Here is a 16814-nt window from a genome sequence, read left to right on the forward strand (position 1 = left end):
ACTTGAAAGGAATTTAGATACATGGCTCTATACTAAATGTTTCTGCAAGCCTTGCATTTGACTCCAAGAGTATTCATGTTGGTTTTCCTGCCAGAAAAACTGATTTGAAGCACTAACCATTACGTGCCATCGGTGCCCTGGAAGATGGACCGAGGGGTTTCCATAGCCCCGCTTGAGAATGGCGCTGAGAGCAGCGGAGGCTGGAGGCCATGGGGGTTCTCTGCTGAGCAGTGGTGGAGTCATTTCTATGTCTTAGGGAGAACGCTCCGGCTCCCAAAGGCACCAACATGGAAACAGGGAGCTGGAGTAGTGAGCTTTTGGGGTCTTCTGGCCAAAAGGTTCACTATGGGGATGGACAGGACGCATTCCTGTGTCTTGGCCTGGGTGGGTGACAGGTGTGCAGGACAGTGAGGTGACTCAAGTTCCAGCCCATTCCTTCCTAGACTTGGACAACTTGCATGCCTGTGTCTCCTAGTGTGTAAGTGGGAATCGTCAACCTCATGGGCGGTTGTGGTGGGTAGTGGGGCGGGGTCCCCTCCCCCTGGATCATACAAACCTAAAACTGCTTGCCTTGCCTGCAATGCCTTTCCTCCCTGCTACAGCTCATCCCAAAGGAATTCCCAAGTCAAACAGGACCCCTATCATAGGCAAACTGTCCGAGACCACAAATCCTGCTTACTGCATCATTAGCACACACACACACACACACACACCCCTCTATTAAAACCACAGCAGCCCAGCTACTGTCATTCATATTATTCATCCTCAGGGCTCACAGCCCAGGAGTGGAATGGAAAATATTTTGTCCCCATCTTGCATCTGGAAAGCCAGAGCTCAGAAAAGCCCCAGGTCTCTGACATCACTGGAATCAGACCCGGGAACCTGGGTCTGATACTTCTTTGGGAATTGTTGAATGAATGAATGAATGAATGAATAAGGAACACTTCCCCCATCAGCCCTTTTCCCTTGGGGGAGTGGTAGACCTCATTCCTTAGGTCTCTAGGTTGGAATGTTGCCTGGAGATTAATTTTAAAATTCCATAACATATTTATCAGGCAGAGTGGGGGCATATACAGTGATTAAGAGCAGGGACTGTGACCCAGATGGCCTAGGTTCAAACCCTGGCTCTATCTTCTCTTAGCTGCGTGACTTGACCTAGCTACTTAACCTCTTTGAGCCTCAGTATCTCCATCTGTATAATGGGGGGAAGGTGATAATAGAATAATAGAAAAAAACAGCGTCAACATTAGACGATAGATCGGTTGAAAAGCACTCTAGTTGTATGAGCACGGAAGAACTATTTATTAAATAAACAGACCCTCTTCACTTACAAATGCTTCATAAATAAACTCATATGATGTGGGATACATACCCGGGATATATGGAGAAAGATACATCTACATTTAGTAAGGACTTAATTATTATCTCATTCAGTTTGTACTCTAGCCCTATGGGGCAGAGGCTCTCATCATCCCCTTTTCATAATTACAGAATGAGACTCAGAAAGGTTGCTAATTGCCCAAAGCCATACGGCTATGCTTGAACTCAGAGTCGATCTCGAGATACAAACTCTTAACCCCAACGCTGGTGCACCTCTCTTAGTCCCTACCCTCAAGGGGCTTCCACTCTGATGGGAAAACAGACATTGGACAAAGTACACAAAAGAGTGAACAGCACGTCAGATGACTGCTGTGACGGATTTGATGAAGGGCGGACACAGGACATGGAGAACATAAGCACCAACTGGCTGGGCTGCAAGAAAGCTAAAAAGCAGGCAGTATGTTTGAAGTGGGAACAGAGAGTACTTTTCCAAGAGGAGACTTTCTGGGTGGTTCAGAGGGACTAGGGACAAAGGATTGGGTGCTTAGAGCCATGCCTGTGTGCTAACTCTAGGGGGCGCTGTTTGGTGCAGAGCAACGCACCCAGAGGAGGCAGAGACTGGTTGGGAGGTGGGGCCACCTCCTGGGTGGGGCATTTGTGTGCACAGGCACGCAGACCACACAGGGATTGCCATGTTCCTTTTTTAAAATCCTTTTGCCAGCAACTCAGGACCCAGAACTTTTGACCACCAATGTGGGGGGTGGGGGGAGCAGGGGACGCCTGAGCCCTGGATAGGGCAGGATTCCACCCACCTAGGTACCCTGCCCGAGGTCCCACACAACCTAGTGTGAGGGAGGGAGAGAGAGATAGAGCCTCTTACCCTGTAGGCACTCGATAATATTTTGTTGAATGAATGAATGAATAAGGAACACTTCTCCCAGCCCCTCTTTCTTTGAGGGAGGGGTGGACCTCATTCTCCAATTCTCTAGGTTGGAATGTTGCCTGGGGATAGAAAACAAAACAGAACAAAACATTTTGGTCAGAGGAGAAGGACACTGAATTGTTATTTTTCAGCAATTTTTACAGATAAAAAGTTGCTGCCTTGGTTTAGGGAACCCAAGGGGTATTATTAGGATTGGGTTAGGCCATGGCCTAGAAAATGACAGAGTATTTGGGGTGGGGGTGGGGGGAATCAATTAAAAAAAATCTCACCCAAAAATTGCCCCTGAAATTATCTGTATGTGGGGAAGTTTCGGGGCCAGTTATGTCTGTACCTCCCAGGACTGGGCTTTGGTGGGGACCCTGAAGGTGGCAGATACGACCACCCCAATGGGGGCTCATGAGGATTAAACCCTGGAATAACATTCAGCTGCGTAGAATTTCTTTCAGTCCTCACTACCACACTGAAGGGGAGGGAGCACTTGTCCCTATTTTATGAAGGAGGAAAGGGGGTTTAGGAAGGTAAAGTACCTACAGTGCCCTGGGCAGGGCCTGAGACTCTTCTGAGAGTAGGACCAGAAGTTTCTCAAGGCCTCTCTGGGCCTGAGGATGGACTATTCAGACCCCGTGCTGTGCTGGCTGAGGGGGCACAGGGAGAGTGAGGTGGGGGCTGTGACTGGCCAGGCTCCATCGTCCCCAAGCCCAGCTCTTTTCCTTAGAGGGAGAGCCAAGGAAAACCAGGAACAGGCCCAACACCATCTGGATGGGGACAGAGTACAGAGATGCTGAGATGGGTGGAAGCAGTAGCCAAGAGAGCTGGGGAGAGGCAGCCTCAGGGGGGAAGGGGAAGGATACAGACAGCTTTGGAGGTGGAGGCTGAGTGGTAGGGAACTGGGTTCTGGGATTGGAGTCCCACTCCCCTTACCAGCTCCTCACGGTGTCCTGGAAAGGGGCCTACACCAGCCTCTACCTTCTCTGCCTCCGCCCCGATAACAAGCCTCCACCCACCTGCTCTTGTCCTCTGCCCTCCCCTCACCATCACTCCTGCGCCCTGATCTGCTCAGGCCAGGGCCAAGCCCTGCTGGGTCCCCTCCCATCCCCCTTCCCCTGGCCTTCCTGGAAACCTGCTCTGTCCAGCCTTGGAGGGTTTCCTGGGGGCCTTCTGGCCTTGAACTCGACTTTGGGCAATGGGTGGGTTCTCAAAGTCTTGGCGATCTTGTCATGGGGATCTTGGGGACTCAGGCTTCTTTGGTCTCTACTGGCAGGAATGTCCCCCCCCCTCCTTTTCCTCTCCACTTCCATTTTTGTCTGGCTTCATGGGAGGAGAAAGCATATATGGAGATGCCCTGCCTGGTGTTGGAGGGGGTACTCTTTGGTTTTCTCTCTCTCTCAGGTAGGCCCCCCAGAATCACAAAACCTGGATAGCTAGGGTCACATGAGGTCAGACCACATCTTTAGAGGGTTGTCTCTGCTCTTTGCAAAGCCCTCATCTGTTTATACCAAACACAGTAGTGGGGGGTGGGCCCAGGGACCTGTGTACAGTGACAACAGGGACTGAGTGTGGGGAAGGAAACTGTCCCCCAGGCAGACCTTATTTGTCTATAAACACAGTCCACCCCATGCCCCCGGGGCAGAGGGGGGGCAAAGCCACCAGCCTGACTGGGACTCCTCTCCTTCTACTGCCCTGGGAGGGGGCCCAGACACACACCCCTGCCTCCCCACATATGGGCTCTCCCTTCTAGCACCACTGAATTGTTTCCACAGCAAGCTGGACTATGTTCTGTAAACTGCAGTCCCCTAGTCAGGCAGCCCCCAGCGAAAGGACAGGTGTCCGGCCATCACTGCACCTGTGTGTGTGTGTGTGTATGTGTGTGTGTGTGTGTGTGTGTGTGTGTGTGTTAGGAGGCAAGTGGGGGAGAAGGGAGAGGCCGATGGGGATAAAGGCCTTTTGTAGGTCCATGAGATGCTCTGTATCTGCTTCTCCTGTCCCCTCCAGTGGTCAGACTCCTCTCACAGGGTCATGTGAGAGGTCCAGGCCCACGAGTCTCCAGGATTCTACATGTTTTAAGGATCCAGGACCAATCTTGAAGCCCGAGGGTGCCCCTCGTTGCCCCCTAGACTCTTGGGGAACAGTGGGGAGTGGATGTCCATCCCTGAGACTTTGTTTTGCTGCACCACCATATCCCCTTTGAGTTAATGATTGGTGGGGAGCCCTGGGCACACCGTTTCTTGATTCCCCCCAGCTTGGGCTGCCTGAAAGGTCCCATGTTTCCTAGAGCCCTGGGTGCTCGGCCAATAAGAGGCTCCCAGCCTTGCCCCACCCTTTCGTGGGTTTGCTTGTGTGTATAAAGGTGGATAGTCCAGTGGGTCCCGCCCAGCCCAGTGCCGAAGTCTCTGTCACACAGCTGGCTCTGCTCCCTTTCCAAGATGCTATTTTGGCACAACCAGCCAGAGCACCTGTGGCCCAGTCCTGGGGAACTGTACCCCGGGCCTCCAAGTGGTTTACTCAGGTAAGGGCCTGAACCCCTCCCCGCAGATTCCAAGGAAGGGCCTGGTCTGAGTTGCAATGGGCAGGTAGGGCCATCTGTTTGAAGACAAGGGGGGTGGGCTTCCTGTTCTTGGGCTCCTTTGGGGGTGGAAAAGTGGATCCTGGGACACCTGGTGTTTAGTGGATCCTAGGACATCTCAAAACACCCTGACCACCCACCCTCTCGGGGCACTTTTGTTGGGCATTTACTTGGTATCAGACAAGCCCTGAGACTGCAAACAAGTAAGTGATGGCAGATTTTTTTTTTTTTTTTTTTTTAACATCAGAGTGCGAGCAGGGCAAGAGCAGAGAGAGAGAAAGAGAGAGAGGGAATCCCAAGCAGGTCCTGCCAGCACAAAGCCTGACTTGGGGCTTAATCCCATGAGCCTCGAGATCATGACCTGAGCTGAAATCAAGAGCCTGATGCTTAGCCGAATGAGCCACGCAGGCGCCCTGAGGGCAGATTTTTGTAGATGTTTGGTAGTATCTGAAATGTGCACCTTAGGGGCACCTGGGTGGCTCAGTCGGTTAAGCGTCCGACTTCGGCTCAGGTCATGATCTCGCGGTCCGTGAGTTTGAGCCCCGCGTCGGGCTCTGTGCTGACAGCTCAGAGCCTGGAGCCTGTTTCGGATTCTGTGTCTCCCTCTCTCTCTGACCTCCCCCATTCATGCTGTCTCTCCCTGTCTCAAAAATAAATAAACGTTAAAAAAAAAATTGAAATGTGCACCTTAAAGGAGATTTCCCAGGAGCCAGAGGAGTTGAATGGGGGACTCTCAGGCCCTGGCTGCTGCTGGGGTGCCTTGGCTCTCTGGAGGATATGGCAGGCAGAGTCAAAGCCCCATAGGGGAAGGGATGGACAGGGCGGAAAGCCGGAGGTGCTCTCCTCTCCCTGGCAGGGAGTCCCTGCCCTTGCCCTACCTGAAGCAGGAAGAGCTGCACAACATCCCCAGCTCGGAGCCTCCCTGCCCCACTTTCCAGTATGTGCTCTGTGCAGCCACCTCGCCGGCAGTGAAGCAGCAGGAGGAGACCCTCACCTACCTGAACCAGGGTATGCTGGGCCTGGGGAAGGAAAGGGCTTAGTGGGGCAGCAAGCTCTGGAGGCCGAGCCCAGTGCGGGATGGGAATGGCAGGCACCATCTCTGCCCGCAGAGTGGGGCTCGCACATCCCCTTGATCTCTCCCAGGCCAGTCCTATGAGGTGCAGATGCTCTGCAACCCCAAGCTGGGTGATACTACCCAGTGGGCCCGACTGTTGAAGGTAGGTGCATTCCCCTCCAGAACTGGCAAGGGTTGGGTATGACTGTCCATCTGGGCAGGAAGCCAATGTCATCACGGTGATGTCACTGTCAAGCAGAACCCTCTCAAGTCCACCTTTTAATTTTACCTTCACAGCAGCACATTGGTGGGCAGGTGTTGTTCAGGAAGGAGGCACAGAGAGGTTAAGTATTTTCTCAAGGACACAAAGTAGCAGATCCGGGATTTAGAAATACATTTACATAGCATTATTCACATGCATGAGTCCTTCTGTCCAAAAAAAAAAAAAAAAAAAAAAGTATATATTTAGCCCCAATTCATTGCCAGAAACTGTTCTATGAGCTAGAGATTCAACAGTAAAGAGGCAGATGTAGTTCCCTTCCTCAGGGGGCTTGCATTCTACTGAGACAGGCATGTTAATTACACAAATTATATGCAATTACACATTCATTTCCCAGTTGCAAATTGAAAAGTGTTGCAAGAAAAGAAACAGAGTGACTAAGAGTGGGAAGGGAGTAACTCACCCATTTCACAGATAAGGAAACTGAGGCTCAGGGTCTCTAGGTTACTCCCCCAGTTTCACAGCTTGAGCGTGACAGGTGGGCATCTGGACACAGACCTGGTGATCTCAGTGCTTGTGGGCCCTGAGGCTGGGAAGCAAGATGGGGGCGAGGGTGGGATGGTTGGCCTACGCCCGCTGTGGGAACTGGTTCCCGAATGCCCAAGCACCCTCTGACTCGTGAGCCCTGCCTTCCTGTGCTCACAGAGTGTGGTGCGTGTGGTTTTCCATGACCGGCGCCTGCAGTACACGGAGCAGCAACAGCTGGATGGGTGGAGGTGGAGCCGGCCAGGGGACCGCATCCTGGACATCGGTGAATGGGGAGGGACGGGGGAGCCTTCAGGGCCGCTTTCCGGCTTGGAAGGCTTTGTGGATGGGGACGGCTGAGGCTTGCTCCTTGCTCGCCATCCTGTGCCTGCAGATGTGCCACTGTCCGTGGGGGTGATAGAGCCCCAAGTGCTGCCCTCACAGCTCAACACGGTGGAATTTCATTGGGACCCAACCAAGAGGACCTCCCTCTTCCTGCAGGTGAGTCTGGAGGTCAGATGGGAGTGGCAGCAGCTCAGGTGGGAAAGGAAGGTGAGTTTGGGGGTGAAGGAACACGAATAGACCACTTCCGGAAAGCACCTGGAGGATAAAATATGGCTGAATGTTTATTGACTCTCCACAGGGAAACACTTGTTAAAGCTGAAAGCAATGGAAGAAGCTACAGAACTCAGGATAGAAGTTAGCTTCATAAAAAGTCATTGGTCTGCAATACATAGGGAAAATTAAAAGGAGACATTAAGTGGGAAAAAACAGTTGCCATAAATTACATATAATGTGTTGGAGCCACAATATATAAAAAGTTCTCGTATATCAACAAGAAAACATAGATGAAAGTTCCACAGAAAAACGGGCAAAGGGTACAAGCAGACAATTTATACAAGGATACAAATTGCCAATAAATGTAGACAGTGCAACCTCAGAAAATGCTAATTAGGGACACCTGGGTGGGTCAGTCAGTTAAGCATCTGACTGTTGATTTCGGCTCAGGTCATGATCTCATCGTTTCTGGGATGGAGCCCGGTGTTGGGCTCTGTGCTGGCAGCACAGAGCCTGCTTGGGATTCTCTCTCTCCACATCTCTCTGCCCCTCTCCCACTCACGTGTGCACACACGCTCTCTCTCTCAAAATAAATAAACTTTAAAAAATTATATAAAAAAGAAAATTCTAATTAAAATGTGTGTGCATATATATATATATATATACATATATATGTATGTATATATATGTATATATATATGACTGGCAAAGACTTAATTAGTGCACTCATTCTGTGGGTAGAGTGGCACTTGGGCAAAATTTATTAAATTTTATGTTTTATGTTTCTACTCTTTTACCCAGTCGTTCCATTTCAAAAAGTTATCCTATAGCAGCGTTCAATAAGTACACAAAGATATATTGACCAGCTCTTCATAGAACCACTTGTTCTCATATTAAAATATTTTAATTGCCCATGGGAAGATAATTGCTTTTTTTTTGGAAGAGGATTGATTTTTACGTAAGTTTTAGGGAAGACTTACAAGGGAAATTATGTAGCCAGTAAATGATGTCTAATAACAAGAGAAACTGCTTTCCTAGAAGGAAAGAGACAGAAGACAAACTTGTATTTAAAGTTTGAATTCCAGGGGCGCCTGGGTGGCGCAGTCGGTTAAGCATCCGACTTCAGCCAGGTCACGATCTCGTGGTCCGTGAGTTCGAGCCCCGCGTCGGGCTCTGGGCTGATGGCTCAGAGCCTGGAGCCTGTTTCCGATTCTGTGTCTCCCTCTCTCTCTGCCTCTCCCCCGTTCATGCTCTGTCTCTCTCTGTCCCAAAAATAAATAAATGTTGAAGAAAAAAATTAAAAAAAAAAATAAATAAAGTTTGAATTCCATTTTACAAAAATAAAAACATGTATGTGTATACACAAGTTATGTTTCTTTTTCCCTTTTTCTTTCCCAGAGAAGACAGAGGAAGAAACAATCCTTGAATGTTAACAGTCTGTCTTGGGTGGGGGGGGTGCTGTATTCTTCTTTACCCGGCTTCAGCATTCTCTATATTTCCTTGAATAGATTTCCCTTTATAATCTAACAATATTGTCAAAAGTCACCCGTATGTCACTTTTTTGAGTGCTCGCTATGGTCTAAGCACCTGGACTGGGAAGTCAGGCAGATGTGGCACAATTTCACTTCCACCACTCCCTCATGTGACCTTGCTCAGGTCACATGATCTCTGGGAGGCTTCGTTTCCCTACCTGTAAAGTTGGACCCTTTAGCTGTTCTTTGCAGGATTGTGGGAGGGCTATAGTGGGCAGTGGGGGTGAACAGAGGGGAAGACCCCGCTTGCCCTTGGAATCCTGGGACCAGGCAGAACACAGAGGCTGCAGGCTGCGTGCGGTGGAAGCCAGGAAGGCTTCCTGGAGTAGGCTGTTAGATTTAGCAGATAAAATACAGGACACTCAGTTAAACTTGAATTTTGGATAAAGAACTTTTTAGTAGAAGAATGTCCCATGAAATATTTGGGACATATTTACGCTAAAAAAAATTTACCTGTTGTTCATCTGAAATTCAAATTTAACTGGGCATCTGTATTTTAACTGGCAACTCTACCCTGGAATGGGACCTGTTGGCTTATATGTGAGCGGGCAGAGCTTTCCAGGTAGAAGATTCTAAGAAGAACCACGCAAGTGTGTTGGCGTCATGATTAGGCTGGCTAGGTGGGGCAGTGTGTTCATTGATGGGTGAGAGAGAGCAGCCATGCAGAAAGGCTTGACTTGATTCTTTAAGGTGCGCCAACATGAGGGTGAGGAACTTTGCTTCTCAACCCATAACCATGGGGAGCTACCGAAGGATTTTGAACAAGGGAAAGAACCTAATAAAGTTATGCTGTCAGAAACAAACTCTGGTTGGGGATGGCAAGTTGCTGTAAGAGGCTGACAGGTGACAGGCAGGTAACAAGTGTTAGGTGAGCTTTCTTGAACTGGGTGGGACTTGTGATCACCCTGCTTTCTCTTTGCTTCTTCGCCTCAGGTTCACTGCATCAGCACCGAGTTCACTCCTCGGAAAAAAGGTGGAGAGAAAGGTGTCCCCTTCCGCCTCCAGATTGACACTTTCAAGCCCAGTGACAAGGAGCTGCCGCCTGAGCACCTGCACTCAGCTGGCTGCCTCATCAAGGTGTTCAAGGTACAGGCAGTTCCTGCCCCCTCTCTTTCAGGACCATCACCTTGCCTGGCTGGCTGTGTAGATGCCAGTCCTGCTTTGCTGCGTCCCCTCAGCCCGCAGTTCCCTTCTCTGTACAACAGAGGGATGGGGCTTGATCTCTTTCTTAGAGCCCCATCCGCAACGGGGAAGTGGGCGGGTAAAGGGGTGGGGGGGGGGCTGCTCTGCGCTTCCCTTGTCACTCTCCTGTAGCCCAAAGGAGCTGACCGGAAGCTGAAAACAGACCGGGAGAAGATTGAGAAACAGCCCCTTCACGAGAGAGACAAGTATCAGGCTGCCAGTGAGACTACGGTCTTCCTGGAGGTGTGTGCCTTGGTGGTGGGGGCAGGAGCGCGGGTTTAGAGGAAGGATCCTCATTGGACACATGGGGAAATTGAGGCCCCAGGGCTGTGGCTGCTCCAGGATCATCACATCCCCCAGTGATTCCACCTGTTACCTTCAAGGACACGCTGCACCGTCTGTTCAAGACCCAGGCGCTTAACTTCTTCCAGGCTGCTTCTGCACCCACCATTGCCCCACCCCGCTTCTGCCCCCCTCTGCCCAGAGCACTTCCCTTCCTGCTGCTGCTCCTGGAAGCCTCCCCCAGCTTCCCCAGCCAGACCGGCAGACTGGTTTACGCTCTTGCTTTGAGCGGAATTTGGTCTACTTGTCAGGGACTCCTAGAGCAGGGACCAAGTCTGGCCCCAGGCAGGCCCCTTGTCAGCTCTCGATCGGCGAGAGGTGAGGGAACAGCCACCAATGCCCTCGGAATGTCTGGGCTGAACCTTGCTGCTTGTTTGCCCACAGTGTTCACCGTGGCCAGATCCCAGTGCAGGGCCCCACCCGCCTCTCAGCCCTCTTGCCCTCACCTCTCCCCACGCCTGCAAGCTCCTGTCCACGGAGAGGTGAGGCAGGATGGGCGCCTCTCAGCCCTTTGGGGTCAGCGTGAAGAGAAGGGCTCCTCAGCCCGGGCATCCGGGGAGGGGCAGGACTGAGGGCGCAGCTGAGGGGGAAGAGGCTCAGCTCTGTGCCCTTTGGGTAACACCAGCAAGCTCTGCACGCCAGGGAAGGGTGGGTGGGGCTGGAGACCGGCTGCACTGCTGTCTCTCTGCTCCCCCACAGGCTCTGCTCCTCCCCACCGTTCGCCTTGGACACCTTGGGGGGCAGCCCCGCTGAGGTGCGTTTTCGCTTTCCAGTCCCCCAACCTCTATCTCAAACCCTTCTCAGGGCTTTATCACACTCTCCAGAATAGGGTGGCTCTGCCCCCTGGTGGACAGAGGTTGTATGGCCACAGATGGCAAACTTGCCACTCACAGGATGAGCCTAGGCTCTCAGACTTGGGGCCCCCAAGGGCAAGGGCTGTTTCTCCTACCCCTTGCTCTCAAGTCCATGGGTCCATGGTGGTACCTGGACTGCCCTCTTTATGCCTCAGGATCTGAGCCCTGGAGCCTCCATCCTAGAGACACAGCAGTGGTTGCACCGGCACCGGTTCTCCAGCTACTGCCGGATGCTGGCCAACTTCACTGGTGAGGCTGGCATCTGGCAGGGACCGTACCTGTGGGGGACTGAGGGCAGAACACTCAGGCAGGAAGCCTGCCTATGGTCCTGGCTTGCTGTGTGTTCTTCAGCTAACTTTTAGTTGGGACTAAGAGTTGCCAGGCACTATGCCTGCTAGGCTCTCTTCTCATGTATTATCCCATATAATTTATATACTACCCATAAGTAGAGGGCTCGGAGAGGTTAAACAACTTGCCCAAAGACACACAGCTAACAAGCAAGTGGCAAAACGGGGATTTGAATCCAAGTTTGACCTCCATGTCTGGACATAATAGGGTTATTTGTAGACTAATGTTGGACTGTGTCCCTTGCCATCCTCGATCCTGGGACTCTTCCCCAAATCTGGCCCTGTCTGATTCTGCAGGCACTGATCTGCTGAAGCTTACCCGCCGGGACCTTATCCAGATATGTGGGGCTGCCGATGGGATCCGCCTTTTCAATACTCTTAGAGCCAGGTGCTGGGCACGGCCAACCAGGATCTCTTTCCCTCTGTAGTGGCATTTACCAAGTTCAGCTTGTGGTTGTGTCTCATGGAATGTTCAAGCTGGAAGGTACCTTAAAGACCACTTAGTCCCACACACTCGTTTTACAGAGGAAGAAACTCAGGCCCAAGGACAGTGACCTACCTCTGTGACCTACCAGTCACAGAGCCAGACTGGCAGGGATGGGCTAAAGTTAGGCTCCTAGGATCTCCTTTTTCTGTAGCCATCCCATTTGCATCACTCAGTTTCTGAGGACAGAGATGGATTTTTCTCATCTTCTCTCCTCTCAGAGTTCAGCATTCATTAAATGCTTAAGAAACGCTTGGTGATCTCCCTCCCTGGAGACCTGAGAGGAGGCGGGGTCCCTCCCAGGGAGGGGGCTGTTACTTTAGGTATGAAATGCTGATACATACACTGTTTTCTTGGCCCAGGCCCATCCGTCACCGGCTGACTTTATATGTGGCTCAGGAGGCCTCTAGGCAAGAGAATGAGGTTCCTAAGAACCCTGACTCAGGTGAGTTCTGGCCTCTCTCTAGAAGGCAAGAAATTCAGGTGTGGCTGCATGAAACCTCTTCTGGCCTGGGGAGAGGGTGATGCTTCATCATTCCTGGGACCCAAGATGCCCTCCTTGGCATTCCCATCTTCCATGACCAGATTAGTCCTCTCCTTCCACGATGTCTCCTGGGTTTATTTTTCCATGTTCTAATCCCCAACCCCATCTGATTTTGTCATTGTTAGTATGTGGGATTAGATTATAACCTTGTTATTGTATTTGGGTTTCATTCATATGTAGGTGTCCCTCCCCCTTAGAGAGACACACACAGAGAGTGCCAGCAGGGTAGGGGTATAGGAGACACAGAATCCGAAGCAGGCTCTAGGCTGAGCTGTCAGCAGAGCCTGATTCGGAGCTGGAACCCACGAACCATGAGATCATGACCTGAGCCAAAGTCAGACGCTCAACCGACTAAGCCACCCAGATGCCCCCCCCCTCCTTTTTATAGTGAGGGCCCCCCTCAGTCTGAGGCTTTCCCAAAGCTGAGAAATAAGCGGATTTATAAGCCTTTTTCTTTCCTTCTTTATGCCTTCCTGCCCCCGCCCCCCTCCCCATGAGACTGTCACTACCTCAGACCCCAACTGATGCCTGCCTTGTGCTGCCCACACCCCCAGGCTTTTATCAAGAGATCTCTCTAGATGAACTCAGTGTTGTAGAGCTGAAGGGGAAACTGGCTGAGCTCTTGGCCCTCCCAGCCAATCAGATCCACCGCCTTTTCCACCAGGGCCCTGGGGGCATCCTCATTCTCCTTGGTGACCAGGTAAAGTAGCTTGTGGTTTTCCGCCAGGCCCCAGGGCCTTGATCACTCTTCCACCTCAGGCCAAGTTTCCCTGTCCCTACCCTGGCTTATTCTGTTTGGCTCTAAGGACAGAATTGTCATAGTGACCCTTCTCCCTTGTAGGTGGTTCGGAATCTTAAGGATGAGTCATACTTTGTGGCTGTGGTGAAAAAAGGTAGGAGTTTTAGGGAGAGAAGAGTGTGTCTGTCAGGCTCTAGAAAGGGTAAGATTGTGTTTATATTGTTTCCTAAATTAGATTAAAAGATTCCTTGAAGGTGAATGTAAGCTGGGGATGGGGTATGGTGTGTGCTGTGTCCCAATCAACTGGTAAGCATCTGAATGCCACCTTTGTGTCAAAGAGACAGATTCATGTAGCTACAAGACAACTGTTTACTGCTCAGGAAAAAACAGGACTGGTGGATAAATGCATTTTCACAAGGGAAAAATGTCCCAGTTTCTATGTCAGGGAATTTATTAAAGGGGAAGGTAAGGCCCCTCCCTCTTCTGCCGCCCCCCCCCCCCCCCCCCCCCCATCTTATAAGGCAGAAGGTGCTTGCCGGACATTACCTGGTGCAGAGCACCTCTGACCAGCTGGCTTCTGGTTATTCAGATGCCTGCCCTCTATCCCTCCTACACTACAGAGGGAGGGAAGCTTGCTCAAGAGGTAGATTCCAGTTGGGGCAGGAAGAACACTTGGGTGTGACAGAGAACTGCAGGCTGCTTGGTTTTGGAGAAGTGGTGGTTGGCTTGCCTCATTCCAGAGGTGCCCTTTTCGCTGCTTTCAGTGCAGAATCCAGATGGCTACTACCTGGTGCTGACCTAGGCCCAGGGACATCCCAATGCAAGAGTTGGAGACTGATGCCAGCCTGGTTCTCTAGACCCCCGTGTTCACCAGAGGTCTTGTTCAAATCCTCAGCTGCTTCACCAGGCTCCAGGTGAAGCATCGTGTACTACTGCTAGACAGGAGGTGAGCAGCACCCAGGCTCACATCTCTTCCTGCTCAGCAGTTGTTGGAACCTGGGCACAGCCTCCCAAGCTCAGCTCAGCTGGCCAAGCCTGTGAGGCACGTAACTTGCCAATAAGGTGCTTTTGCCCCAAGCAGAGCTGCCTGAACACAGGTACATCGATCCATGCTCATTTAAAATTGTATTCACCATTTCCTTTTCTTAAAATTAAAAGTTAATTTAAAGGTATGTATCTTTAATGCTTGTTCAATTTTCTTGGTGTTTTGGTCCTCTTCCTAAAGTATAGAGCTGGGTAAGGTATGGAGTCGGAGACAGAGGAATAAATAAATGTCTGGACTTTTTTTTCCCCTCTCCCAACTGCTTTGCCCAAAAACTAAACACTAAAGCCTCCAAAACACCATTCATTCAACTATCAAATCACTATGCTTATTTAAAACGTCTGGAGATTTAAAAGTTTTAGAGATTTGGGAAATACTATAATTATTTAACATTGAGGCTGTGGGGCTTTATCCTTATTTTTCTTTAAAAAATGTAGTTGGATTTAATCTTAATCTTTTAATTTTTAGGTCTTAAGAAATCTCTCCCTTTCCTATGCATATTTTTCAAAATTAAAATTTTAATTTTGCATTTCACTTTTAGGATTAAAATTGACCTGAAACTTATTATTATTATTTTTTTTTGTATCTCTTTTTCCATGTAGAAAACCAATTTTATTTAAAAGTGCTTTTAAGAAAAGTGGCTCAGTTGGTTAAGCAGCTGACTCTTGATTTCGGCCCAGGTCATGATCTCATGGATCATGGGTTTGAGCCCTGTGTCGGGCTCTGTGCGGACAGCATGGAGCTTCCTTGGGATCCTCTGTCTTTGCCCCTCCCTTGCTCTTGCTCTCTCTCGAAATAAATAAATGAACTTAAAAGAAAGGAATTAAAAAAAAAAAAAGATAATGGCAGGGGCTGGTGGGGAGAGGGGGGCAGGGGGGGGCGCCTGGCTGGCTCAGTCAGTAGTGTGTGCAACTCTTGATCTTGGGGTTGTAAATTCAAGCCCCACAATGGGTTGTAGAGATTACTTAAGAACATAAAACCTTAAAGTAATAATGGGCTGTATCTTATTCTCTTTTTTTTCATTCTCTTCCCTCAAAATATTATTAAAAATCTCAAACACTGTGTGGGGCACTTGGGTGGCTCAGTTGGTTAAGTGGCCGACTTTGGCTCAGGTCAGGATCTCACCGTTAGTGTGCTCGAGCCCTGCGTCTACCTCTGAGCTGACAGCTCGGAGCCCGCTTTGGATTCTGTGTCTCCCTCTCTCTCTGCCCCTCCCCTGCTCACATGCTCTTTCTCTCTCAAAAATAAATAAGCATTAGGGGCGCCTGGGTGGCGCAGTCGGTTAAGCGTCCGACTTCAGCCAGGTCACGATCTCGCGGTCTGTGAGTTCGAGCCCCGCGTCAGGCTCTGGGCTGATGGCTCAGAGCCTGGAGCCTGTTTCTGATTCTGTGTCTCCCTCTCTCTCTGCCCCTCCCCCGTTCATGCTCTGTCTCTCTCTGTCCCAAAAATAAATAAATGTTGAAAAAAAATTAAAAAAAAAAAATAAATAAGCATTAAAAAAAAAATCTAAAACATTGTAAAGAGAAAACCCATATGCAGAGACTGGAAGACAGGCCAAAGTGCCCTCTTAAAAATATCTGCTTAATTACTTATTGATCATTTACCTCAGTTATCACTGATCACGTGGGGCCTAGAATTCCACAGAGCTCCCCAAAGGTGTTTCATGCAGGGTAGATACCTTGAGATTGAAATTCTGATTGCTGGTTTCGTTCCATTGCTTAACTCCACCAGGATAGGGGACCCCTTTGCAATAACATTTGTTTTTGTTTTTTAAATTTTATTTATTTTTGAGAGAGCGCGTGAGTGGGGGAGGTGCACACAGAGGGGGTGGGCAGAGGATCCAAAGGGGCTCCATGCTGACAGCAGAGAGTTAAACTCACAAACCGTGAGATCACGACCTGTGCCAAAGTTGGACACCCAACTGACTGAGCCACCCAGGCGCCCCCACTGTATTAACCTTTGTGTATCTGTCCCTCAACCTAGGAGCCTCTAGCATTGACTAGATACTGAAGTATTTGTTGACATGAAGGGAATAAAAGCAGGTTAACAAGTATTTACTGTGTGTCATTATCTCTTTAATCTTCACACTCTATAAAGTAGGTGCTGTTATCCCACTTTACGAAAGAAGAACTGAGACAGAAAGGTCAACTGGCAGAGGTCATTCGGGTGAAAGGCAATATAACTTGAGCTTGTTTGTTTAACCATGGTACTACTGTACCATCATTCTGTCTTTGTCAAGGGAAGGGCAATGCCCTGCACAGATAGAGGCCTCAGGTTGAATTACTGCTGTCAAAGGAGTTAAAACAAAGTTTTTTAGAAACTGATTTATATTACGTCTTCTGTTTTTCTTAGAGACAAGGAGTTCAGGGTATTAAATAAGGGCTATTAAAAAGGTATTAAGGCTATTAAATAATTACTAAAGACTATTAAAGAGTATTAAAAAATATATCTACAAGGATGCCAAAAAGATGCCCCATCATTCAGCCTCAGGAGCCTTTGTAGTTCTAGGGTTCAAGAAGAATCGTAGCTCCAAGACAGGCTATTTCCGCAGCAAAATGAAAAGTC

At 49.7% G+C, this 16814-nt stretch overlaps 1 protein-coding gene across 3 annotated transcripts; it reads left to right on the forward strand.

Annotated features, from left to right (window-relative positions):
* Positions 1-4615: 4615 nt before the first annotated feature.
* LOC122485471 (transcription factor CP2-like protein 1) lies at positions 4616-14379 on the forward strand. Of its 3 annotated transcripts, XM_043584287.1 has the most exons (15): positions 4616-4769; positions 5683-5834; positions 5970-6043; positions 6806-6911; positions 7020-7126; positions 9649-9801; positions 10030-10140; positions 10624-10721; positions 10939-10993; positions 11249-11342; positions 11738-11828; positions 12287-12369; positions 13023-13168; positions 13310-13361; positions 13972-14379. In XM_043584287.1, exons 1-15 carry the CDS (start codon positions 4687-4689, stop codon positions 14007-14009), a joined length of 1443 nt encoding a protein of 480 aa, XP_043440222.1. In that variant the 5' UTR covers positions 4616-4686; the 3' UTR covers positions 14010-14379. The 3 variants fall into 3 exon arrangements, 2 of the variants coding, with proteins under 2 accessions (XP_043440222.1, XP_043440221.1); XM_043584286.1 differs by lacking the exon at positions 4616-4769 and having other exon boundaries at positions 5414-5834; XR_006297867.1 differs by lacking the exons at positions 4616-4769; positions 13023-13168; positions 13310-13361; positions 13972-14379 and having other exon boundaries at positions 5414-5834; positions 11738-11924.
* The last annotated feature ends 2435 nt before the right edge of the window (positions 14380-16814 follow it).

This window comes from Prionailurus bengalensis, chromosome E1 (genome assembly GCF_016509475.1).
Source record: "Prionailurus bengalensis isolate Pbe53 chromosome E1, Fcat_Pben_1.1_paternal_pri, whole genome shotgun sequence".
NCBI lineage: Eukaryota > Metazoa > Chordata > Mammalia > Carnivora > Felidae > Prionailurus > Prionailurus bengalensis.